Source organism: Capricornis sumatraensis, chromosome 21 (assembly GCF_032405125.1).
Source record: "Capricornis sumatraensis isolate serow.1 chromosome 21, serow.2, whole genome shotgun sequence".
In the NCBI taxonomy this organism is placed as follows: Eukaryota; Metazoa; Chordata; class Mammalia; order Artiodactyla; family Bovidae; genus Capricornis; species Capricornis sumatraensis.
In genome coordinates this window covers 52547135-52572224 of record NC_091089.1, presented here as the reverse complement: position 1 = coordinate 52572224, position 25090 = coordinate 52547135, and the positions used below count along the sequence as shown (strand labels likewise).

At 47.2% G+C, this 25090-nt stretch overlaps 1 protein-coding gene across 3 annotated transcripts; it reads left to right on the top strand.

Moving 5' to 3' along the window:
• Positions 1–11690: 11690 nt before the first annotated feature.
• Positions 11691–17131, top strand: CXXC1 (CXXC finger protein 1). 3 transcript variants are annotated; one of them, XM_068993639.1, is made up of 15 exons: positions 11691–11777; positions 12587–12705; positions 12808–12908; positions 13166–13401; positions 13491–13685; positions 14071–14097; positions 14174–14419; positions 14824–14964; positions 15058–15239; positions 15503–15710; positions 15793–15903; positions 16032–16081; positions 16199–16295; positions 16491–16643; positions 16765–17131. In XM_068993639.1, exons 1-15 carry the CDS (start codon positions 11775–11777, stop codon positions 16909–16911), a joined length of 2016 nt encoding a protein of 671 aa, XP_068849740.1. In that variant the 5' UTR covers positions 11691–11774; the 3' UTR covers positions 16912–17131. The 3 variants fall into 3 exon arrangements, with proteins under 3 accessions (XP_068849740.1, XP_068849738.1, XP_068849739.1); XM_068993637.1 differs by lacking the exon at positions 11691–11777 and having other exon boundaries at positions 12443–12705; XM_068993638.1 differs by lacking the exon at positions 11691–11777 and having other exon boundaries at positions 12480–12705; positions 14824–14931; positions 15055–15239.
• Positions 17132–25090: the final 7959 nt, after the last annotated feature.

Sequence of the window (25090 nt, the reverse complement as noted above, 5' to 3'; positions counted from 1 at the left end):
TGGCAAGCCACAGAAGGTCTATCTAAGGAGGTGCATAAGGCATCCAGGCGCTGGGATGCAGGAGAGACTGTTGATCACAGGAGCTGTTGGCGAAGGCATTTCAGGAACTTAGGTTTTCTTGTGACTCCGTAGAGGCCATAGGGGGTGCGTGCTTGTGTGAGGGGGCTGATGTCAGTTTAAGGTCTCTGCAAACCGCTTGGCCAAACAAAATGCACGAGGAGGCAACAATACCCAGGAGTAGCTTAGTGACATTCTCCATATGTCGACACGGGTTTCCCCGCGGAGTGAAGGCCGCCCGGCAGCCGTTTTCAGACCCGGCCAGAAAGCGCAGAAGCCCCACCCCGTCTCCGGGGCACGGCTAAGAGTCGCCCTGGCGGTGGGTAGCGTATGGCGAAGTCTCTCCAGGGGAGTGCCGGGCTCTGGGACAGCACGGGCCTCTTGTTGCTGAGCTGAGGCCCCTCCAGCTCCTGGCGCGCCCTGATCGCCGAGGGATGCAGGATTTCCATTATGAAAACCCTCCCTCCCAAGAACGGGTTCCGAGGTTGGACGACTGCAGAGGGCGGACGGACCTCACGCGGGACTCGACTTCCGGGGCTCCTTGGCGGGATGAGGAGCTCTAGGAGTCCCCGGGGTCTCCGGTTGGGGCCCCTGCCGCCGATGCCAAAGCCGCGGCAACAGCAGGCAGCAGAAGGGACCCGGCGCGGGCGGGGCCGCGGCTGCTGATGGAGGCGGCGGAGGGGCCACGGCCACTACCATAACCTCGCTCTCCTTCGCCTGATCTGGAGGGGCACTCCTGCTTCCCCCCATTTTAAGCCAGTACACTAAATAACAAAAAATCACAAAAGTCTTCCCGACGTGCTAAGAAAGGCTGAACTGTGCACTCTTAGGATCAGATGGCATGTAACCAACCCTTTATTCCCATTATAAGATACAACTAGCTGTATAAATTAGAGTTGTATTTTGGCCTTCAACTTTTCCAAGAGGAAAGGCATACTACATAGTTTGCCTTCCGAGCAGAAACTGGAAAATATCCAGAGAGAGGGAGCAGAGAATCTCGAAGCCTCAACCGAGAGGAAGTAGCTGGTTTCGGCGTCCTACGTTGCCATGGTCACGCTGCCCTTTTTCCGGCCAGGTGCAAACCGCGCAGAGTGGGTAGCCCGGGGCAACCAGAACGCCGCTTCTGGAAACACTCCTCACTAGTCTCTGCGATTTGAGGCATCCTGCCAAGGCGGCGGCGGCTGAAGGTACCCGGTACTCTGAAAATGTAAAGACAACTTCCTGGCTTTCTGGGACACTGGGAGGTGAAAGGCATAACACTCTCTCTTGGCAACCCGGGCAACTGAGGAGTTGGAGGGCAGGGAGCTGGACACGGGAGGAGGAAGGGGAAAAGGAAGGGAGTTAATTACTTGGGCCCTAGATTCCAGACATTTGTCCAAGCCGCCTCCAGTTCTTAGGCCCAGCTTAGCCCAGCTGGACCTGCAGTCAGGACTCATGAAGAGTAAAGAATGACATCCTGTGTTTGTAAAGGGAAAAACTTAAGTCGTATCGGACTCTTTCGATCCCATGGACTGCAGCCCACCAGGCTTCTGAGGAAAGAATCCTGGAGTGGATTACCATTTCCTTCTCCAGGGGATCTTTCAGACTCAGAGATGGAACCCAGGCCCCCTGTGCTGAAAGCCATCTCCCTCATTGCAGGCAGATTCTTTACCAACTGAGCCACCAGGGAAGCCCCTGGTAAGCAGGAATTGTGAGTCAAACAATTTTGTTATTCACTCAAAATTGCTTTGGATATTCTGAATTCCTTAAATTTCCATAAGCTTGTTTAATTTTTCAAATAAATAAGGTAGGATTTTTGATAGGGTTTGATAAGGGTTGTGTTGGCCTGCCCAAAATTGATCTACCAGTTGAACACAACCCCTGTCAAACACATAAAAAGATCATATATAATCTTTTATTCCCATACTCAACCATGAGGCTGAGCTTTCTATCCGTTGGAAGTATGCTTCTAGAATTCCTACATTACTGCCTATCTTATCGTGTGCTTTGCTGGAAAACTGACTTTTGATTGTTCACTTGCTTAGTTTCTCTTTTTAGAGTCCATTCCACTCCAGTATTCTTGCCTGGAAAATCCCAAGGATGGAAGAGCCTGGTAGGCTACAGTCCATGGGGTCACAGAGTCAGACACGACTGAGCGACTTCACTCACTCACTCACTTACACTCAAATAAACAACCTAGTTATTCAGCTTAAAATAAATAGGTAAAGGAAAGAAAATTAAACCCACTGCAATCACAAGGAACACTAATAAAGATTAAAGTGCAAATTAATAAAGATTCAAAAAACAAAGAGTTAGGTCTTCAAAAAGATTTTTTAAATGATGAATTAGCTAGAATGACCAGAAGGAAAAACACAGAAGATTGATTCAAATTACTAAAATCAAAAATGAAATACCGACTTTACTGAAGTAAACGATTATTTTTTAAAATAGTGTAAATCACTGCCAATAAATTAGATAACTTAGATGAAATGGACAAGTTCCTAGAAAGACACAAACTACAAAATATGACTATAACAGAAATAGAAAATCTGAGTAGACCTATGACAAGCAAAAGGATTAAATTAGTAATTTTAAAACTTCCCACAAAGAAAAGGCCAACCCACATGACTCCATTGGTGAATTCTATCAAATATTTAAAGAATAATTAATATCAAGCCTTCACAAACTCCTAAAAAAAAAAAAGTAGAAGAGGAAGTAACACTTCCAACTCATCAGAGGTAGAGGCTAGCATTACCCTGATACCAAAACCAGACAAAAATATCACAGGAAAATAAAGCTGCAGACCAAGATATCTTATGAGTACAAAGCAATATCCTCAATAAATTACTGGCAAATCAAATCCAGCAACATATAAAATGATCATACACAATGATCAAGTGGGGTGTATTCCAGGGACGCAAGCGTGGCTTAACGTTAAAAAAAATCCATCTTTATAAATCAATATTTATAGAATATTAGCCTCGTCTACAGACACTGAAAAGCACTTGACAAAATTCAACAGCCTTTCATGATTCAAAAAACAAAACACTTAACACACAAAGAATAGTAGGGAACTTCATCATTCTGATAAAAAGTCCAAAAAAGCCCATAGCTCACATCATACTTACTGGTAAAAGACTGAATACTTTCCCTCAAGGGCAGGAACACAACAAGGATGTCTACTTTATGTTTCTACAGATTTGCTTTTTCTAGACATTTCATGTAAATGAACTCATATAATATGTGACTTTTTGTGTGTGTTTCTTTTATTTAGCAGTGTTTTCAAGATTCATGCATGTTATAGCATGGTATATGAGTACTTCACTCTTTTATGTAATGGAATAATATTACATTTTACAAATATTACAAAAGAGTCAACATGACTTAGTGACTAAACAAAGAGAGGTCTGCCTTCTTCCCTACTTGGCTTTGGGTGGCAATATCTAAGCCCCAAGGTGTTATTCCTCACAGGAGTGTCTTTGTTTGCCTGGGCATGTTTTAGTCACTTTATAGTCAATATAGGTCCATCTAGTGAAACCTATGGTTTTTCCAGTAGTCATGTATGGATGTAAGAGTTGGAGTATAAAGAAAGCTGAACATCAAAGAATTGATGCTTTTGAACTGTAGTGTTCGAGAAGATTCTTGAGAGTCCCCTGGACTGCAAGGAGATCCAACCAGTCCATCCTAAAGGAAATCAGTCCTGAATATTCACTGGAAGGTGAAGCTGAAACTCCAATATTTTGGCCACCTGATTCGAAGAACTGATTCTTTTGAAAAGACCCTGATTCTGGAAAAGATTAAAGGCAGGAGGAGAAGGGGACAACAGAGGATGAGATGGTTGGATGGAATCACTGACTCAATGGGCATGAGTCTGAGTAAACTCCGGGAGTTGGCAATGGACAGGGAGGCCTGGCATGCTGCAGTCCATGGGGTTGCAAAGAGTCAGACATGACTGAGTGACTGAACTGACTGAACTGATAGTCAATATAGTAATTCAGTTTGGGGCTGGCCATGTCACAAAGTCTAACAATGTCATTTAGGATGAGGACTTTGGGTCACATGGTATTATCTCAACCTCCTAAGGGGTTGAAAACTGAGATCAGGCACATGGGCAATCAACAGTGTCTATGTAATGGAACCACAGTAAAGATTTTGGATGCCAAAGCTCAGGTGAGCTTTAGTTGGCAATTCCGTGCATATTGTCCCTGGGAGCAGCTAAGCCTATCCATGATTCCTCAGGGAGAGGATAACTAGAGGCTCTGCATTTGAAACCCTCCTGGACTCTATCCTATGAATGATTTTAATCTGTATCTTCTTCCTGGATAACTATGGGTGTAACAACTTTCAGTGAGTTTGGTAAGTCCTTCTTGCAAATTAGTTAGGGATCCCCAGATTTGCAGTTGGTGTCAGAAGTAAACATGGTCTTCAGCTCAGTTCAGTTCAGTCGCTCAGTCATGTCTGACTCTTTGTGACCCCATGAATCACAGCACGCCAGGTCTCCCTATCCATCACCAACTCCCGGAGTTCACTCAGACTCACGTCCATCGAGTCCGTGATGCCATCCAGCCATCTCATCCTCTGTCATCCCCTTTTCCTCCTGCCCCCAATCTCTCCCAGCATCAGAGTCTTTTCCAGTGAGTCAACTCTTCGCATGAGGTGGCCAAAGTACTGGTGTTTCAGCTTTAGCATCATTCCTTCCAAAGAAATCCCAGGGCTGATCTCCTTCAGAATGGACTGGTTGGATCTCCTTGCAGTCCAAGGGGCTCTCAAGAGTCTTCTCCAACACCACAGTTCAAAAGCAGCAATTCTTCAGCGCTCAGCCTTCTTCACAGTCCAACTCTCACATCCATACATGACCACAGGAAAAACCATAGCCATGACTAGACGGACCTTAGTCGGCAAAGTAATGTCCCTGCTTTTGAATATGCTATCTAGGTTGGTCATAGCTTTTCTTCCAAGGAGTAAGCGTCTTTTAATTTCATGGCTGCAGTCACCATCTGCAGTGATTTTGGAGGCCAAAAAAATAAAATTCTGACACTGTTTCTACTGTTTCCCCATCTATTTCCCATGAAGTGATGGGACCGGATGCCATGATCTTCGTTTTCTGAATGTTGAGCTTTAAGCCAACTTTTTTATTCTCCTCTTTCACTTTCATCAAAAGGCTTTTTAGTTCCTCTTCACTTTCTGCCATAAGGGTAGTGTCATCTGCATATCTGAGGTGATTGATATTTCTCCCGGCAATCTTGATTCCAGCTTGTATTTCTTCCAGTCCAGTGTTTCTCATGATGTATTCTGCATAGAAGTAAAATAAGCAGGGTGACAATATACACCCTTGACGTACTCCTTTTCCTATTTGGAACGAGTCTGTTCCATGTCCAGTTCTAACTCCTGCTTCCTGACCTGCATACAGATTTCTCAAGAGGCAGGTGAGGTGGTCTGGTATTCCCATCTCTTTCAGAATTTTCCACAGTTTATTGTGATCCACACAGTCCAAGACTTTGGCATAGTCAATAAAGCAGAAATAGATGTTTTTCTGGAACTCTCTTGCTTTTTCCATGACCCAGCAAATGTTGGCAATTTGATCTCCGGTTCCTCTGCCTTTTCTAAAACCAGCTTGAACATCAGGAACTTCACGCTTCACGTATTGCTGAAGTCTGGCTTGGAGAATTTTGAGCATTACTTTACTAGCATGTGAGATGAGTGCAATTGTGCGGTAGTTTGAGCATTCTTTGGCGTTGCCTTTCTTTGGAATTGGAATGAAAACTGACCTTTTCCAGTCCTGTGGCCACTGCTGAGTTTTCCAAACTTGCTGGCATATTGAGTGCAGCACTTTCACAGCATCATCTTTCAGGATTTGAAACAGCTCACCTGGAATTCCATCACCTCCACTAGCTTTGTTCGTAGTGATGCTTTCTAAGGCCCACTTGACTTCACATTCCAAGGTGTGTGGCTCTAGATTAGTGATCACAACATCATGATTATCTGGGTCGTGAAGATCTTTTTTGTACAGTTCTTCCGTGTATTCTTGCCACCTCTTGTTAATATCTTCTGCTTCTGTTAGGTCCATACCATTTCTGTCCTTTATCGAGCCCATCTTGGATAACCCTTAAACCCTGCAATGATTTCAGAAATAAAGGTGGTCTCTTGGACACCATTTCTCAAATTTTGCAGCATTTATGTTCATGGGGTATATTTATCTATTATTTTTTCTTGTAATGTCTATTTCTAGTTTGGTGTCAGAGAAATGATTCCCAAAAGGAATTGGGGAGTATTCCTTCCTCTTCTGTTTTCTCAAAAAGTTTATTTAGGATTACTATTTTACACCTTCAATATTTGACACAATTTGCTGGTGAACTAATCTGGACTTGAAGCTTTCTTTGTGGGATGGTCTTTAATCATAAATTCAAATAATTTTATATCAATATGGCTACTCATATTTTCTATTTCTTCATTTGTTAGTTTGGTAAATTGTCTTGCTAAAGACAAGAAATTTGTCCATTTTATCTAAGTTGTCAAATATATTAAGTTGGTATGAAAGTGAAGTCACTCAGTTGTGTCCGACTCTTTGCGACCCCATGGACTGTAGCCTACCAAGCTCCTTTGTCCATGGGATTTTCCAGGCAATAGTACTGGAGTGGATTGCCATTTCCTTCTCCAATTAAGTGGTATAGACGAGTGAATAATATTCTCTAGTCAGTGTCTGTTCGATCTGTACTGATGGCTCTTTATTCATTCGTCATGGGGGTGATTTCTGTTTTTTCACTGTGTTTATTAATTAAATTAAATCATATTTAAATAAATATTTAATTTATAATTAAATAAATATTTTAATAAAATATATTTCAAAAATATAGAATTGACTATAAATTTAGTTCACTCAATGATATTAAATTTGTTTAATGAATTAACGTGAATTTGAATTAAAATTTAAACATGTAAAATTAAATTAAACCATATTAAATAAAATGTCATATAATAAATTGAACTAAAATTAAATTGAAATTAAATATGTAAGACATTGAATTTCATACATTAATATTAAATTATTTTAAAGCAAATTGCCTGCATGAATAAATCCAAGTTCAATTATGTTAAATTAAATTTAGCTTGAGTAATCAAATTTAGGACTTCTCAGGTGACTCAGTGGGTAAAGAAACAGCCTGTAATGCAGGAAACACAGGAGACATAGGTTCAATCCCTGGGTTGGGAAGATCCCCTGGAGGAGGGCATGGTAATCCACTCCAGTATCCTTGCCTAGAGTCCTATGGACAGAGGTGTGTGGCGGGCTACAGTCCATAGGATCACAGAGTTGGACACAACTGAAGTGACTGAACATTCAGTTCAGTTCAGTTCAGTTCAGTTGCTCAGTCGTGTCCGACCCTTTGCGACCCTGTGAACCGTAGCACGCCAGGCCTCCCTGTCCATCACCAACTCCCGGAGTTTACCCAAACTCAAGTCCATTGAGTTGGTGATGCCATCCAACCATCTCATCCTCTGTCATGCATGCATGCAATTAGATTTAATTTAAATCTGAATTATAATCCCTTATTTTTAAACTGGAAATGAATAGTCATTCTGGCTTTGAATGTGGACATGAGGACATTTATAATGACCACAACCTCCCCTTTCAGTGTGTGTATGTGTGTGGGGCAGGGAGGGGCTGTACTGATACTTTGTATCTTATTTGATTTTCAGGGTGGCCCACGTTAGAGCATTACCCTGGGGAAACTCTGGCTCTCCAGTCAGAGGATTTTTTGTCATACATAATATAAATTTTAAAAAAACTTTAAAATTAAATTTATGGGGGAGAAAAGTGAATACATATGAAACGAGAACCCTAGTGGACATCGCCAAGAAGTGACACTCTGATGGTGGGTGTTAGCTAGGGAGCAGCAGGGATAGGATGGGTTTAAACCAAAGTGAGTTTTGTTTTGCAGAAAGGTGCAGCCACTAGATGTTACAAAAAGGTTACAGTGTATTCCAGTCAACAAGATACTACAGTGAGAACAAGTAACCAAGTGCCTACTTACTTGCAGTTTTGGGCAAACTAGAGTAACCTTTGTTTCATTATAATGATCATGCCTCTTGTCGCTTAACTTAAAACGCCCCCAGGGACACAGTGCTTTGAAAACTATCTCCTTGTTTCCTTGTCACAAGTAACAAATAATAAATGCCTCTGCTTTATTATTTATTACTTGTGACAAGGAAGTTCTTGATGTGGTCATTGGCTAAATAACCCAAATGACAGACCCATTGTGTCTGCTCAAGGGAAGACTTGACGAAGCTGGTGGTTGCTGATTTAAAAATCTACTTTGGTCCAGCCATTCTCCCCAGAGATGGTCAGGTCACTATCATGCATGGCCTTCAGTTGTTGCCTAATTCTGATGGATGAGTGCTCTTGTAGAGGCCCAGAGGCTGAATCATCAGGTAGGCCTGGCTAAGGCACTGCTGGGAGGAGTGACAGCTGCAAACAGTGGTGGGAGGTGTCAACACAGATAATCAATAAACAATCTATATTAAAGAATAGAAGAGAGTTTCATTTGAACCAAGCTGAGGACTGGCCCAGGAGTGCAGCCTCCACCAAGGAAGAAAGCACTCTAGAGAAGCATAGTTTTCAACAGTTTTCAACAGCATTACAGAAGAACCGTACAAAAAAGATCTTCAAGACCAAGATAATCATGATGGTGTGATCACTCAAGGGCCAGACATCCTGGAACGTGAAGTCAAGTGGGCCTTAGAAAGCATCATTACGAACAAAGCTAGTGGAGGTGATGGAATTCCAGTAGAGCTTTTTCAAATCCTGGAAGATGATGCTGTGAAAGTGCTGCACTCAATATGCCAGCAAATTCGGAAAACTCAGTAGTGGCCACGGAACTGAAAAAGGTCAGTTTTCATTGCAATCCCAAAGGCAATGCCAAAGAATGCTCAAACTACCGCACAATTGCACTCATCTCACATGCTAGTAAAGTAATGCTCAAAATTCTCCAAGCCAGGCTTCAGCAACACGTGAACCGTGAACTTCCTGATGTTCAAGCTGGTTTTAGAAAAGGCAGAGAAACCAGAGATCAAATCGCCAACATCTGCTGGATCATGGAAAAAGCAAGAGAGTTCCAGAAAAACATCTATTTCTGCTTTATTGACTATGCCAAAGCTTTTGACTGTGTGGATCACAATCAACTGTGGAAAATTCTGAAAGAGATGGGAATACCAGACCACCTGACCTGACTCTTGAGAAACCTATAAGCAGGTCAGGAAGCAACAGCTAGAACTGGACATGGAATAACAGACTGGTTCCAAATAGGAAAAGGAGTACGTCAAGGCTGTATATTGTCACCCTCTTATTCAACTTATATGCAGAGTACATCATGAGAAACGCTGGGTTGGAAGAATCACAAACTGGAATCAAGATTACCAGGAGAAATATCAATAACCTGAGATACACAGATGACACCACCCTTATGGCAGAAAGTGAAGAGGAACTAAAAAGCCTCTTGATGAAAGTGAAAGAGGAGAGTGAAAAAGTTGGCTTAAAGCTCAACATTCAGAAAACGAAGACCATGGCATCTGGTCCCATCACTTCATGGGAAATAGATGGGGGAACAGTGGAAACAGTGTCAGACTTTATTTTGGGGGGGCTCCAAAATCACTGCAAATGGTGATTGCAGCCATGAAATTAAAAGACGCTTATTCCTTGGAAGGAAAGTTATGACCAACCTAGATAGCATATTGAAAAGCAGAGACATTCCTTTGCCAACAAAGGTCCATCTAGTCAAGGCTATGGTTTTTCCAGTGGTCATGTATGGATGTGAGAGTTGGACTGTGAAGAAAGCTGAGTGCCGAGGAATTGATGCTTTTGAACTGTGGTGTTGGAGAAGACTCTTGATAGTCCCTTGTACTGCAAGGAGATCCAACCAGTCCATTCTGAAGGAGATCACTCCTGGGTGTTTTTTGGAAGGACTGATGCTAAAGCTGAAACTCCAATGCTTTGGCCACCTCATGCGAAGAGTTGACTCATTGGAAAAGATTCTGATGCTGGGAGGGATGGGAGCAGGAGGAGAAGGGGATGACAGAGGATGAGATGGCTGGATGGCATCACCGACTCAATGGACATGAGTTTGGGTGAACTCTGGGAGTTGGTGATGGACAGGAAGGCCTAGCATGCTGCAATTCATGGGGTCACCCTAAGTCGGACATGACTGACTGAACTGAACTGACCTGAACAGATACAGCATCAGAAAAAAGAACATATTAATACATCAAACATGGCAAAGGTACGTTCCTTCGAGGTTTCAACTGCGATGTGTAGTTACAAACTAGCAGACACATAGTGAGTGAGCATGACCTTGGCATGTGGGACAGGAACCTTATCCTCCAAGAAGTACTGCCATTGGTGTCACAGGAATAATAAAAAAGAATGAAGGGACAAAATAGGTGATTAAGTAGTTAATCCCCCTTAGGGGATAGATTCTAAGTAGAAAAATATGGGAAACTCCTGTAAGTTAATAATTACTGGAGAAAGCAGGTTTGCTTAACCACAAAAGGGAGGCGTTTCTCCCTATTGGAAAGAGGGCATTCTTTAATCGCAGTGGTTAGCACAAATGTACAACGTGTACTTGCTGCTACTGCTAAGTCGCTTCAGTTGTGTCCGACTCTGTGCGACCCCATGGACGGCAGCCCACCAGGCTCCCCGGTCCCTGGGATTCTCCAGGCAAGAACACTGGAGTGGGTTGCCATTTCCTTCTCCACTGCATGAAAGTGAAAAGTGAAAGTGAAGTCGTTCAATCGTGTCCGACCCTCAGCAACCCCATGGACTACAGCCTACCAGGGTCCTCCGCCCATGGGATTTTCCAGGCAAGAGTACTGGAGTGGGGTGCCACTGCCTTCTCCACAACGTGTACTTGACATATAAATCAGGCTGTTCCAGTTTTACATAAAGTTTAGGCCAAATGAAATATAAGCCTGACTGGGCTTCCCCTGCCCCTAATAGGCAAAAATTACCTGTCAGAGGTAATGTGGGACGCATAACGAAGGGACTTCTTTCCTTCCCAGCATAAGGCACACAGTATACGGACGTCCATTAGTAGACGCGGAAAGGAAAGACGACTGAAGAGTGGAAAGAGCTACTATCTTAGGAACACTTAGCTACTATTTTAGGAACACTAATCCAGGTAGTGTTCCTAAAAGAGGATCCCCTTCCCTACAGACATCTAGGCAATACCAGCTACCGGCGCCAGAATCCACCGGCAAGATGGCGGCGCCCTCTCGGTGGCCGATTAGGACGCTGCTACTGAGCGTACGATTCCAAAATGGCGGCGTCAGCATGGAAGTCGCGCAGTAGGCGCGACCATATTGCCTAAACTTAGCGGCCGTACAGGTAGTGACTGTACGGACAAGCCCAGCCAACAAGATGGCGGCGCCTTTGGTAAAGCTGAACTATAGGCGCCGCCCTGTTTCCCGAGAACACTTGAGAGCACACGAGCTCGGCTGCCGTACGGTGTCTGTAGTCAAGATGGAGGCACCTCGGAGACAGTCAGAGCTCTAGCCGGGAGACACCAACTGGCGGGTCGCGGAACCGACGCACTGGGCCTGCGCAGTAGGAGTATGGTGCCTGGGAGGCACCAGGAAAAGCGGAAGTGCTTGTGGGCGCCTTTGCAACGGCCGCGGACGCCGCCGAGTGGTCTGTGCAGGTTCGCGGGTCACTGGCGGGGTTCGCGAACGGGTGCGTCGGGAGCCAAGAGATGGTAAGTGCGCGGTCCCAGGAGGGAGTCGGCGGTTAGAGGTCAGTGAGGTAGGAAATGGTGGAGTCCATTGGCAGGCTCGTGGGGGTCTGTGGTGATCCATAACCAGGGACTGTGGGCAGAATGGGGGAGGGGGAGGGTCTGTTGTGAGCCTTAACCCGGGTCCCTGGGTGGAATGACGGGGGTCTGATGGTCCGAATTTTTGCTCGTGGGGGAACCATCGGGGAGTTCTCTCATGAGCCATCATGGGGGTCTGTAATGGAAGTTTAGCGGGGATCCCTGATGGCAGTGCCTTCAGGGTCCCGATGGGGGATTCTTTGTGCAGAGTGATGGGGAGGTTTTCGAAGAGTTGTGTTGGGGCAGTCTGGAGGGAGCCGTGATGAGTCCGTATCAGGGATCCAGGGGGGGCGGGGCCGCCGGTGAAGTTGATCACTCCAGAACCTGAAGGGCAGTCTGCCGAATGAATAAAGTAGTACCTATGAGAGCCTGTGATGGGGGGCCCATGCAGAGCCATGACAGGGGCAAAATGTGGCGAGTGGCGGGGTGTTTGCAGCGAGCCATTATATGAGTGGGTGCCTAGTGATGGGGTGTCAGTGGGGTAAGTGATTGGAAAGTCTGAGACAAGAGTGAATAAGCCGATAAAGGAGGTGTCACGGGTGAGCGATGGGGAGTGGTCTACGGGGACCACGACGGAGAGATTTAATGAGGAGCCATGGTGGGAAGTCTGCACTGGGAGACCTGAGATGTGTGGTGAGCCGTGATGGGGCTGTACTAGTCGGATGAGGTGCCATGATGGGGGGCGGGTCCCACAGGAGGGCGACACTTCAGATCCAGAGCCTCCAGATGCCGGGGAGGACAGCAAGTCCGAGAACGGGGAGAATGCGCCCATCTACTGCATCTGCCGCAAACCAGACATCAACTGCTTCATGATGTGAGCCCGGGAGAGGCGGGCGGGACGGACACCTGGCTAGGTGGGGTGAGGCCGGTGGGTCCCGCCCCTCACGTCTCCTATCACTCGCCCCGTCCTCCACAGCGGTTGTGACAACTGCAATGAATGGTTTCACGGGGACTGCATCCGGATCACTGAGAAGATGGCCAAGGCCATCCGGGAGTGGTACTGTCGTGAGTGCCGAGGTGAGGGGCAGGCAGCTGGGGCTTCGAGGGAGGAAGAGGAGCCTTCATGGGAGGGTGGGTCATGGGGAGCAGTGGATGGGCGGCTGTGGACGGAGTGACTGCGGGTTGGTGCCCTGTGAGCTGTGATAGAAAGGGCAGCTCTGCCCTGGAGTAGGGAGACAGAGCCTGTGGGTGGGCCAGAGGAGGAAGAAAGAGTTCTGGGACCCCTCCAGGTCACCCCATAACAACCCCCACTGGCCTTGCCCTCTGCCCCACAGAGAAGGACCCCAAGCTGGAGATCCGATATCGGCATAAGAAGTCACGGGAGCGAGACAGCTCCGAGCGAGACGGCAGTGAGCCCCGGGATGAGGGTGGAGGGCGCAAGAGGCCTGCCCCGGATCCGGACCTGCAGCGCAGGGCAGGGGCAGGGACAGGGGTTGGGACCATGCTTGCTCGGGGATCTGCTTCGCCCCACAAATCCTCTCCACAGCCCCTGGTGGCCACGCCCAGCCAGGTGAGTGGCAGTGATGGCTGGGATCAGTGAGGGGCTCCCCTGGGAGGCCCTGCTTGGTCCCTGAGTTCTGTTCTGGGCCCCTCCGTCAGCATCACCAGCAGCAGCAGCAGCAGCAGCACCAGCAGCAGGTCAAACGATCAGCCCGCATGTGTGGCGAGTGCGAGGCCTGCCGGCGCACGGAGGACTGTGGTCACTGTGACTTCTGCCGAGACATGAAGAAGTTTGGGGGCCCCAACAAGATCCGGCAGAAGTGCCGGCTGCGTCAGTGCCAGCTTCGGGCCCGGGTGAGCATGGGCAGAGCTGGGCGAGGTCAGGTGGGGGTCCAGCGTGTCCAGGAAGAGCCGCCGGAAGCTAGGCGGGGTGGGGTCTAACCGCATTCAGACAGGTGGCGAGCGGCCTGTCCTGTCGAAATGAGCGGGGTGTGACCAGATGTGCCGGGCTGGCAGGGGAACCTCCAGCTCCAGGTGGACAGGGTAGGGCCAGGCATTTCTAGGTGGTCGGGCCTGGCTGGGACAGGGCTGAATGTGTCCTGCTGATGAGCTGTGGGCAGGCTGGTGTGTCTGGGGAGGTGAGGCAAGGCTGGTGTGGGGTCAGGCACTTGGCAGGGCGAGGGCAGGGCCCCCCTCCCTCCACCTGGGGCTGACCTGGGCCTTCCTCCTGCCGGCACAGGAATCGTACAAGTACTTCCCTTCCTCGGTGAGTCCAGCCCCCCAGGGCGGGCGGGGCATGCGGGCCGGGCGGTCAGGGCCAGTCCTGAGATTCTGCCCCGCAGCTCTCGCCGGTGACGCCCTCAGAGTCCCTGCCAAGGCCTCGCCGGCCCCTGCCCACCCAGCCGCAGCCACAGCCGTCGCAGAAGCTGGGGCGCCTCCGAGAGGACGAGGGGGCAGTGGCATCTGCGGCAGTCAAGGAGCCACCGGAGGCTACGGCAACACCCGAGCCACTCTCGGATGAGGACCTCCCACTGGACTCTGAACTGTACCAGGACTTCTGTGCAGGGGCCTTCGATGACCACAGCCTGGTGAGCAGGCAGAGCGTCCCATGGTGGAAGGGTCAGCCCAGTTGAGTTCAGTTCAGTTGTTCGGTCACGTCTGACCCTTTGCAACCCCATGAACTGCAAAATGCCAGGCTTCCCTGTCCATCGCCAACTCCCTGAGTTTACTCAAACTCATGTCCATCAAGTCGTTATGCCATCCAACCATCTCATCTTCTGTCATTCCCTTCTCCTCCTGCCTTCAATCTTTCCCAGCATCAGGGTCTTTTCAAACGAGTCAGTTCTTCGCATCAAGTAGAGGTTACAGAAGCAGAGAGTATCCGTAATGAGGAGAGAGGAGGCAGAGGGTATGGAAGGTTGATGTGGGGACTGAGTAGGTCGTGGGGAGGTCACCAGGAGCGCAGGACAATCAGCGTTTGCCTCACTGGCAGCCCTGGATGAGCGACACGGAGGAGTCCCAGTACCTGGACCCAGCGCTGCGGAAGAGGGCGGTGAAAGTGAAGCACGTGAAGCGGCGGGAGAAGAAGTCTGAGAAGAAGGTGACAGGGTGCAGTGGGTGTGAGGAGGGAAAGGTCAGGGCCTGACGGGCTGGGGCACCGGGGCTGTCAGGGGTCCAGAGACGACTTCAGCCCTGCCCTGACCCCACGCGTGTTGTCCCACAGAAGGACGAAAGATACAAGCGCCATCGACAGAAGCAGAAGCACAAGGACAAATGGAAACACCCAGAGCGGGCTGACGCCAAGGACCCCGCGTCGCTGCCGCAGTGCCTGGGGCCTGGTTGCGTGCGCGCCGCCCAGCCCGGCTCCAAGTATTGCTCCGATGACTGCGGCATGAAGTTGGCAGCCAAGTGAGTCATTTTGGGGGTGTTGGGGAGGACACGGTAGGGCATGACCGGAGCCCGCAGTCAGTCACGTGGCCACCGTTCAGTCAACCAAGCACCCACCTGTCCATCCACCTGCTCACGCACCCATCCTCTGTCTGCCCGTTCATTCCCCTGGTTAAGCACCCTTTCACCCTTGAGTCCCCTTCCATCCTGCATTGGAGCACCCCACTTACCCGCCTCCTTGCTGGCTTCCTCCCCTGCGCACCGAATTCCCCACGTCCCTGCAGCCGCATCTACGAGATCCTCCCGCAGCGCATCCAGCAGTGGCAGCAGAGCCCGTGCATCGCCGAGGAGCACGGCAAGAAGCTGCTCGAGCGCATCCGCCGGGAGCAGCAGAGCGCGCGCACCCGCCTCCAGGAGATGGAGCGCCGCTTCCACGAGCTCGAGGCCATCATCCTGCGCGCCAAGCAGCAGGCCGTGCGCGAGGACGAGGAGGTGAGGGCCGCGGCCGCGGCAGCCCGGCGCGGGGCCACGTGCCTGGCCCTGTCCGGCCTCATGGTCCCCTCCGCCCGCGCAGAGCAATGAGGGCGACAGTGACGACACGGACCTGCAGATCTTCTGCGTCTCCTGCGGGCACCCCATCAACCCACGTGTTGCCTTGCGCCACATGGAGCGCTGCTACGCCAAGGTCAGGGTGTCGGCCCAAGGGGGTGGACGGTGTGGGGACATCGTGGGGTCCGTGGGGGGCAGGTGGGCCGTCTGGCGAGGGCCCGCAGCGCACACCCACAGTTCCGTCGTTTGTGCTCGCCCCTCCAGTACGAGAGCCAGACGTCCTTTGGGTCCATGTACCCCACCCGCATCGAGGGGTGAGTGTGGGCGCGTGCGGGGTGAGCGCGGGGTTACGGCGGGGTCGGTGGCCGCCGCCGGTGCAGGCGGGGGCGCTGCCGTCCTCCTCTTCCACGCCCTCCGCTCCACACCCCCAGGGCCACACGGCTCTTCTGTGATGTCTACAACCCTCAGAGCAAGACGTACTGTAAGCGGCTCCAGGTGCTATGCCCCGAGCACTCACGGGACCCCAAAGTAAGGCTTTCCCATCCCCGCTCCCTTCCTCCGCCCATGTTTGCCCCTTCCGCTGCCCGGCCTCCTCACCGTCATCCCTCTCTTTTCTGGGGCACCCCTTCCTTGCATTCCTCTCTTCCCTCTGCCCACCTGTTGGTTCCTTCCCACTCTCCTCCGAACTTGCAACTTCCCCCACCCACCCCGGCCTCCCTGCAGGTGCCAGCTGACGAGGTATGCGGGTGCCCCCTCGTAAGGGATGTTTTTGAGCTCACGGGTGACTTCTGCCGCCTGCCCAAGCGCCAGTGCAACCGGCACTACTGCTGGGAGAAGCTGCGGCGCGCCGAGGTGGACCTGGAGCGTGTGCGCGTGGTAGGTCCTGACCACGTGCCTGGCCCTGACCGTGGATGTGCGGATGCCGATGTGGATGCGGCCGCGGTCGGGTGGAGCGGGACTCCAGAACCGCTTCTTAAGGCTTCTGCTCCCCACGCAGTGGTACAAGCTGGACGAGCTGTTTGAGCAGGAGCGCAACGTTCGCACAGCCATGACCAACCGGGCGGGCTTACTGGCCCTGATGCTGCACCAAACCATCCAGCACGACCCGCTCACCACCGACCTGCGGTCAAACGCCGAGCGCTGAGCCTCGGCGGCCCACACGTCCTCTCTCCCTGCGCTGCGGGCGGCCCGGCCCTGGACCCCCGTTTGTCTGGTCTGCCATTCATGTTTCTCCCGAGTCCTGAGTCCCGAGTCCCTGTGCGCATCCGTCCACCGTCTGACTGCCTGTCTGCCCTTACCAGAGGGCCTCGGAATTTCACATCTCTCCGTTCTCTGTGCCTGGGTGGGACTGTGGAGTCTGCTCACCCGTGCCTCCCCGAACTCTGGTTTTGTTAATAAAATTTTGATGAAACAAAAAAGATAACTGTTGGTGGTCTCCAAACTTTTCAGTTGCAAATACGTTCCCACGGTCCTAGAGTAGAGGGGCGCACCTGTGTTTCAGAGTGGCTGTGTACAGGTGTAGACTGCACGAGGCTGCATGTATTCAGCTGGTGCCCATTTGGTGCTCTGCAGGCCCCACCTTGGGCGTGGGGATCTGGCTTGCTGAATGAGAGTCCAGTGACCTCCACTGCCATCTTGTTATTGTGAGACTAGGTGTTAGATCAGCATTCCTTCCATGAATGGCTGATTTATCATTCCTATGTGAACAGGAATCTTCTTAGTCTTACGCATATTCTCCAGACCAGAGTTGTATTAAATGATGGACACAAGGCCTTCCTCTTCCCTGCAAACCCCTCTCTTGGGGTGCACATACACCAGAGGCACCCCCCACACCACCCCCAATGTCAGGGCCAGTCAGCGCCAGGCACTGCCTTTCCAGGATGGATGCACCCTCGTGGGTTCCACGGACCTGGTCTTTTATCTGCAGAGCAGTATTGGCATCTCCCCCTGTGGGAGAAAGAGCTGTGGCCATCAGGGGGCGTGACTTTTCTGGGTGCTCCAGTGGCTGTTCATCTTGGAAAGTGGTGGTGGGGTGCGGTGGCAGGGAGAGAGGGAGGCAAAATTGCTGTGGAGGAGATCTTAAGTTTTAAGAGAAGATAAAATTTAAGCATAACATGCTGCTTGCCTGTATTGGGCCTTCCTAGTGAGCAGTGTGCGCCTGCCTTATACATTAACCAGACCTCCCCAAAGGCAGCAGTGTCTGCTCAACCATAAAGATCAATGTTTTTTCCCCCTTCTTTTGATGCCAGCAATGTAATCCTTAGATTATAACTTTCTTCTTTCCTAATTTTGTAACCTGCGGCTGCTTCCTATGTGTAGATCTGGACTATGTATCTTTGGTGAACTTTATGTATAATGTCAGTGTGTCATTTTGATACATGATCCTTTGTCTCAAATATATATATGACTGTGCCTTCGACTTCTGTGCTTAGAGCTTTCTGAAAGACTATTTCTAGGGTTGTGATTCTCAGGTTGGCTCAAAGAAAATCATCTATTTCTCCTTTAGATCGACTACTGATTAATTTTTCATCAACGTAAGTCTTCCTCTGTTCTGTGCCTCTCATTGAAGTGGATATGGCTGACTATTAGGTAAAGAAGCTTGGAGTTGTCAGCAGTCATTTTAATAGGAGTGGCTGACACAGGTTATATGGTGATAGGGAAACATTTTATAGGCTACACATGTTATCAGTCATATTGATTTGTTGCACAAACATTGTACGTGTACTTTTAGAAGTTGAACTAAAGCATGCAGTGATACACGCCATGAGTAGCTTGAAAGGATAATACATAAAATGAAAACGATAATCATCGGTAAAACTGAGTGAAAAAAATACCTAGTCCTGAAGGGAGCCAACTAAACAGATCATTAAAAGGATCTCTTTTCTTCCTTTCTTTCTTTCTTCTTTTAAAGTCTTATAACCATTTTGTCTTTTGGGAGCGTTATCTAGGATCATCTATAGTCGTGCAGAGGTATTTATATAAGTGCAGCAAGCAGGGTGAGTGATAAATAGCACACCTTATTTAGCCAGTAGGAAATGAAAGGTAGGGAATTCCCTGGTGGTCCAGTGGTTAGGACTCTGAGCTTCCAGTACAGGGGCATGGGTTTCATCCCTGCTCTGGGAACTAAGGTCTTGAAAGCAGCATGGCCAAATAAACAAAAACATCAAAAATGAAAAGAAAATGGAAGGAAATTGTATTATCCAGTACAACTGAGTTAAGGAATTAAAGGATATTATACTGTTTGGAGACTCTTTGGCTGGCCAATGATAGCTGATAGATATACAACTACATCTCTCTTTATTTATACTCCTGCCCTAGGGATCTAGAGTCTCAAAAGACTTTGCTACCAGGTATCTTGGTATACTGATAACATGGGTCTCTTGATTCCTTAAAGGAGAGAGAAATGCAGTCCAGCTGTCACTTTTATATAGACATAACATCCCAATAAGCATAGACCTTATAACTGCCAGCTCTTAAGATATTTATGTGCCATTCATGGACAGGCCTGTCAATCCCAATGCCACATGTGAAGTCAAAACCTGAGGGAGCTAAAGTCATCCTCCCAAGAGAGCTCTCATTGATGGACTCATCAATTGGAAATTTTGCTAACATGTCTTTAAACCATGGGTCACTTCTCTTGCAGGCTTTCCAAGAGCCATCTGTATGGTATTGGACATAGGGAATTGCTGTCACAAGTTAGTTGCTTTCTCTCTTCAAGACATTTGTTAAGGGATGAAGCAAAAGGGTCCTAGGCTAAGTCATGTTCAATCTCTAAGGGCCAAGGATAGTATCAGATAGGGGATGGACACATTGATAGGCTGGGGAATTTGAACCTGAAAGGGTAAGCCAGAGGGAGATGGATCCAAGTAAGTGATAACATTAGGAATATCTGAAAGTTCAGTGACAGGAATTATGAGGGGCTTGTATCAGTCTTGTATTGACTGAGGAATTTAGTGACAAATCCAACAGTCGGTTAAATGACCCCCAATATCTATACTCTGTGACAACTTGACTAAAGAATTTTCTTTCCATCCTAAACACTGGGGCAAAAGGATAGCTAGAGGTAAAACAATAATACTCAGTGTTGACAGAGAGACAGACAGCTGGTAAACAGTTCAATTGAACTAGTAGATGAGTCCAACAGGGCTGGTCTGGACTCTTGGGTTAGCTGTCTGCTGTCTCAATCCAGCTTGTCTTAGCCAAAGACAAGGTGTCAGAAATTGGAGTCACAGTCCATGTAGGAGCAGAAGCTCTTTTTGAAAAATGCGAGATAGGAACCCAGGGTTTACTCCTTTCAGCTTTACAACACAGATGTTATTTAATAATACCTGATAGGGCCCTTTCCAAAGCGGCAGCAAAGAATCTTGTATTTGATACCTTTTCCAATGGACAAAATCTCCAGGTTACAACCCATGATCCAAAAGGTCTTCATCTTCCAGGAACTCATTGTGAAAAGAATTAGTTACCAGCTTTTCACTTGGGGCTCCCCTGGTGGTTCAGAGGGTAAAACATTTGCCTGCAATGGGGGAGACCTGGGTTTGATCCCTGAGTTGGGAAGATCCTCTGGAGAAGGAAATGGCAACCCACTCCATACTCTTGCCTGGAAAATCCCATGGACAAAGAAGCCTGGTAGGCTACAGTCCATGAGGTCGCAAAGAGTTGGACACGACTGAGTGACTTCACTTTCTTTCACTTTTCATTTTCCTTAAGTGCCTTAAGAAGTCCCTGACATTCCTTAAAAAACTGGAAATAGAACTGCCATATGACCCAGAAATCCCACTACTGGGCATACCATCCAAGGAAACCAGAATTGAAAGAGACACGTGTACCCCAATGTTCATTGCAGCATGGTTTACAATAGCTAGGTCATGGAAGCAACCTAGATGTCCATCGGGAGACAAATGGATAAGAAAGTTGTGGTACCTATACACAATAGAATATTACTCAGCTATTAAAAAGAATGTATATGAATCAGTTCTAATGAGGTGGATGAAACTGGAGCCTATTATACGGACTGAAGTAAGTCAGAAAGAAAAACACCAATATAGCATATTAACACATATATATGGAATTTAGAAAGATGGTAACGATAACCCTGTATGCAAGACAGCATTCAGCTTTAGCATCATTCCTTCCAAAGAAATCCCAGGGTTGATCTCCTTCAGAATGGACTGGTTGGATCTCCTCGCAGTCCAAGGGACTCTCAAGAGTCTTCTCCAACACCACAGCTCAAAAGCATCAATTCTTCAGCACTCAGTTTTCTTCACAGTCCAACTCTCACATCCATACATGACTACTGGAAAAACCATAGCCTTGACTAGACAGACCTTTGTTGGCAAAGTAATGTCTCTGCTTTTCAATATGCTATCTAGGTTGGTCATAACTTTCCTTCCAAGGAGTAAGCGCCTTTTAATTTAGGTAGATGGTATTTGTGACTGACACAGGACATGCCCTTTAGAGAAGTAAGAAGCGTCATTGTGAGAATTTGCAATAACTTTACCATACATCATACTGAAATACAAAATAGAGAAAAATTTCCTGAGTCGCCTGATAGAAGATAATTGAGGTGACTGAACAGAATTCTAGCTTCCATTGATGGAAAATAACAGTGCAGGAATGAAAAATGTATGAACCGGTACAATAAAAAGCCACTATAATCATCAAAAAATAAAAGAAGTCCCTGACAACAGTGCAGCATATCATCACCCGTACACAATATTGATTTGTACACTCCTTCATCTGGTGCATAGGCCGTCCAGAGGTTATTTCAAAAAGAGACAGTTGATGCTTAGCAAAATGGCAATCCAGTCGAGTAGTTTTCCCTAGGAAATCCCATGGACAGAGGAGTCTGGTGGGCTGCAGAAGAGTCAGTCGCGACTTAGCAACTAAACAACAACAAAAGGAGGGGACCTAAGACAGAAGCACCAATGGGAGAGCTTTTGGCCACGAAAGGTTAAAAGCCCCTGAGAGTTTTGTCAGTTGCATTTTGATAGTGCTGTTGGTTCTTTCTTTCCATCCTTAAGATCGGGAGTGATAAGTGCTTTGAAAATGCTGCACTGTTGGCTAAATGTCACAAATTAATTTAATTATTTGTCCAGTAAAGTGAGTCCCTATATAACTGCATCACTACATAACTTGAAAGTGATTCCCCAAACAGGAATTATTCTTTCCAGCAGTGATTTACCTGCTGCTATAGCCCTTGCTCTCCTGCAGGGAAAGCTTCAACCCAGTGTGAAAACATACAGATCATCACCAAGATATATTTATATCCTTGAGATATAAATGGCCATACTTCAAAGGGTCCCTTAGGAAGGGGAATGTGGCCTTCTGACCCATGTAGTGGTTTTCTGGGATTACATTTAGGGCATAGACTACAGCAAGTACATACTTTACAAGTCTTCATGGCAGGAAGTTTCCAAAACGGTTGTTTTCCCCATGAAATTGCCTCTCAGTTGCCCAGTGAATTAAAGAAAATGCACGCTGCAGTAATGGCCATTGCACTCTTACAAGTACTGTCAGGGTCTTTTTTAAAATCAGGTCCAAACCATATTTGTGTGATGGGGTAAAAAATTCCCCCTTTTTTGTTGTCACATCTGTTTATCTTCTTTAGTGGTGGTTTCTTAAGCCTGTGGAAGAAACTCTCCCTGGGTTAGCAGGGTTCACAGAGGGCAGTGGACATTCTCAAAGCTGAACAGGAGGAATTTTTAAAGTTGTCCGTTTGCAGCGTCAGCAGGCTAATTTCCTTTAGCTTCCTTAGTGTCAGATTTGGGATGTCCCAGTGTTTTAATAATTGCCAACTGTTTTAGTAGTTGTATAGCATTTAATAACTGCAACCTGTTTTTATAGGCTGTCTGGAAGAGGTTAAAAGCCCTCATTTCCATCACATCCAATGTTGTGTGCCACTCCAAAGGCATAACAACAGCCAATATATATGTATTTACTATCTGGGTTTTAGCTAGTTGACAAGCTTGGGCTAAAGCAATTAATTCCGCTTGCTGTGCCGACTTTGTTGCTGGTAAATAAGAGCTTTCAATTATGTCCCCTGTGTATGTCATCGCATATCCAGTTCACTAATGTCCCCGTTCATGCCTTAAGTAGGGTCCTTCAGTAAACCAAATTAAATCAACATTATCAATAGGAATTTCTTGTAAGTCATACCTGGAACAAGAATTTAGTCTGTTGATAAAATGCAGTCTGAATTTCCCTGGTGGTCTAGTGGTTAAGAATCCAACATGCAATGCGGGGGACATGGGTTCCATCCCTGGTTGGGGAACTAAGATCCCACATGCCCTGGAACAATTAAACCCCTGCCCCACAACTATTGAAGCCCACATGTTCTGGAGCCCATGCGTTGCAACTGGAGAGAGTCCATGCACTGCAAGGAAAGAGCCACATATCACAACAAAGACACTGTGTGCTGCAAATAAGACCTGGTGCAGCCAAATAAATAAATAAAATATTTAAAATAAATAAGTAAAGAAAATGCAGTCCTGGTTGTTTTCTTCCTGTGGTGTTGAAAGCAAGGTTGCAGGATTAAGAGTATTAAAAAAAAAAAAGATTGTTACATTGAACAAAGGTAATATTAGGTACAGAAAGCAACAATAGTTCATAAGAAGCTAGTCAGCTTACAGAACAATGCTGACTGTCTGTGAGAGCTTAGAGAAGACTCAGTCGAGGGTGGGACATAAACAAAGGAGACCTCATTATTATTTCTTCAATAATCTAATATAACAAAGGCTTTGCTGAAATAACATTCATACAAAGTAGAAGTCCTTTTCCTGCCAAGTCTGATTGTTGACTCTAATATCCTATGGGTCAATGTTGATCACCACGTTTTTGAGTAATACACCTAAAACAGTTCCTTTTCTTCAAGTGCAAAGAGAACAAGGCAAATTATAATTAGTGCAACCCAAAGCCTGTGCCTGAGTTAAGATGGATTTTAAAGTGTTCATGGTCTCTTTTCCTTTCAGCACTCATTCAATCAGATCAGGCTGGTTGGGCTTAAGTGATGCATATGAAGGTTGAGAACCAAGTGGAAAATTAGGTACCTGATTGCTACAGTATTCAGTCAGACTCAGAAAACCCCTCAATTATTTCTTTGGGGAATTAAGCAAGCTAAAATCCTGTTAGTTATTTTGGAATTGGTTAATAGTCTTTCCTTAGATATTAAGTGGCCCAAAGTTTTACAATAGGTGGACACATTGGAGTTTATTTTTGGACAACTTTTGTCCCTTAGAAGCTAGTTGTAGTAACAGATATGGTGTCTTTTTGAGAATTCAATTCAGTTTTAGAACATTAAAACAAATCATCTACACATTGAATTCAAGTGGAGCCACCAGGGAAGCCTACATCAGCTTTAAGCATTTGAGAAAAGAAAGTGGGGCTCTTACTATAGCCCTGTGGCATGACTGTCCAGGTATATTGATTATCGCCCCATGTGAAGGCAAAAAGATACTGACTGTTCTTCTCCACTGCTCAAAATTCTCCAAGCCAGGCTTCAGCAATATGTGAACCGTGAACTTCCAGATGTTCAAGCTGGATTTAGAAAAGGCAGAGGAACCAGAGATCAAATTGCCAATATCCACTGGATCATCGAAAAAGCAAGAAAGTCCCAGAAAAACATCTATTTCTGCTTTATTCACTATGCCAAAGCCTTTGACTGTATGGATCACAATACACTGTGGAAAATTCTGAAAGAGATGGGAATATCAGACCACCTGACCTGCCTCTTGAGAAACCTATGTGCAGGTCAGGAAGCAACAGTTAGAACTGGACATGTAACAACAGACTGGTTCCAAATCAGGAAAGGAGTATATCAAGGCTGTATATTGTCACCCTGCTTATTTAACTTATATGCAGAGTGCATCATGAGAAACACTGGGCTGGATGAAGCACAAGCTGGAATCAAGATTCCCAGGAGAAATATCAATAACCTCAGATATGCAGATGACACCACCCTTATGGCAGAAAGCAAAGAACTAAAGAGCCTCTTGAAAGTGAAAGTAGAGAGTGAAAAAGTTGGCTTAAACCTCAACATTCAGAAAACTAAGATCATGGCATCTGGCCCCATCACTTTATGGGAAATAGATAGGGAAACAGTAGAAACAGTGGCAGACTCTTTTTGGGGCTCCAAAATCACTGCAGATAGTGAATGCAGCCATGAAATTAAAAGACGCTTACTCCTTGGAAGGAAAGTTATGACCAACCTAGACAGTATATTAAAAAGTAGAGACATTCCTTTGCCAACAAAGGTCCGTCTAGTCAAGGCTATGGTTTTTCCAGTAGTCATGTATGGATGTGAGAGTTGGACTATAAAGAAAGCT

Excerpts from the sequence above, each read along its gene's own strand:
- CXXC1 (XM_068993637.1), top strand. The coding sequence starts at position 12,554 with ATGAGGTGCCATGATGGGGGGCGGGTCCCACAGGAGGGCGACACTTCA. Across the intron at positions 14,965-15,057 it reads GTGGGTGTGAGGAGGGAAAG|GACGAAAGATACAAGCGCCA; the intron begins GTCAGGGCCTGA and ends GTCCCACAGAAG. Across the intron at positions 16,644-16,764 it reads ACCTGGAGCGTGTGCGCGTG|TGGTACAAGCTGGACGAGCT; the intron begins GTAGGTCCTGAC and ends CTCCCCACGCAG.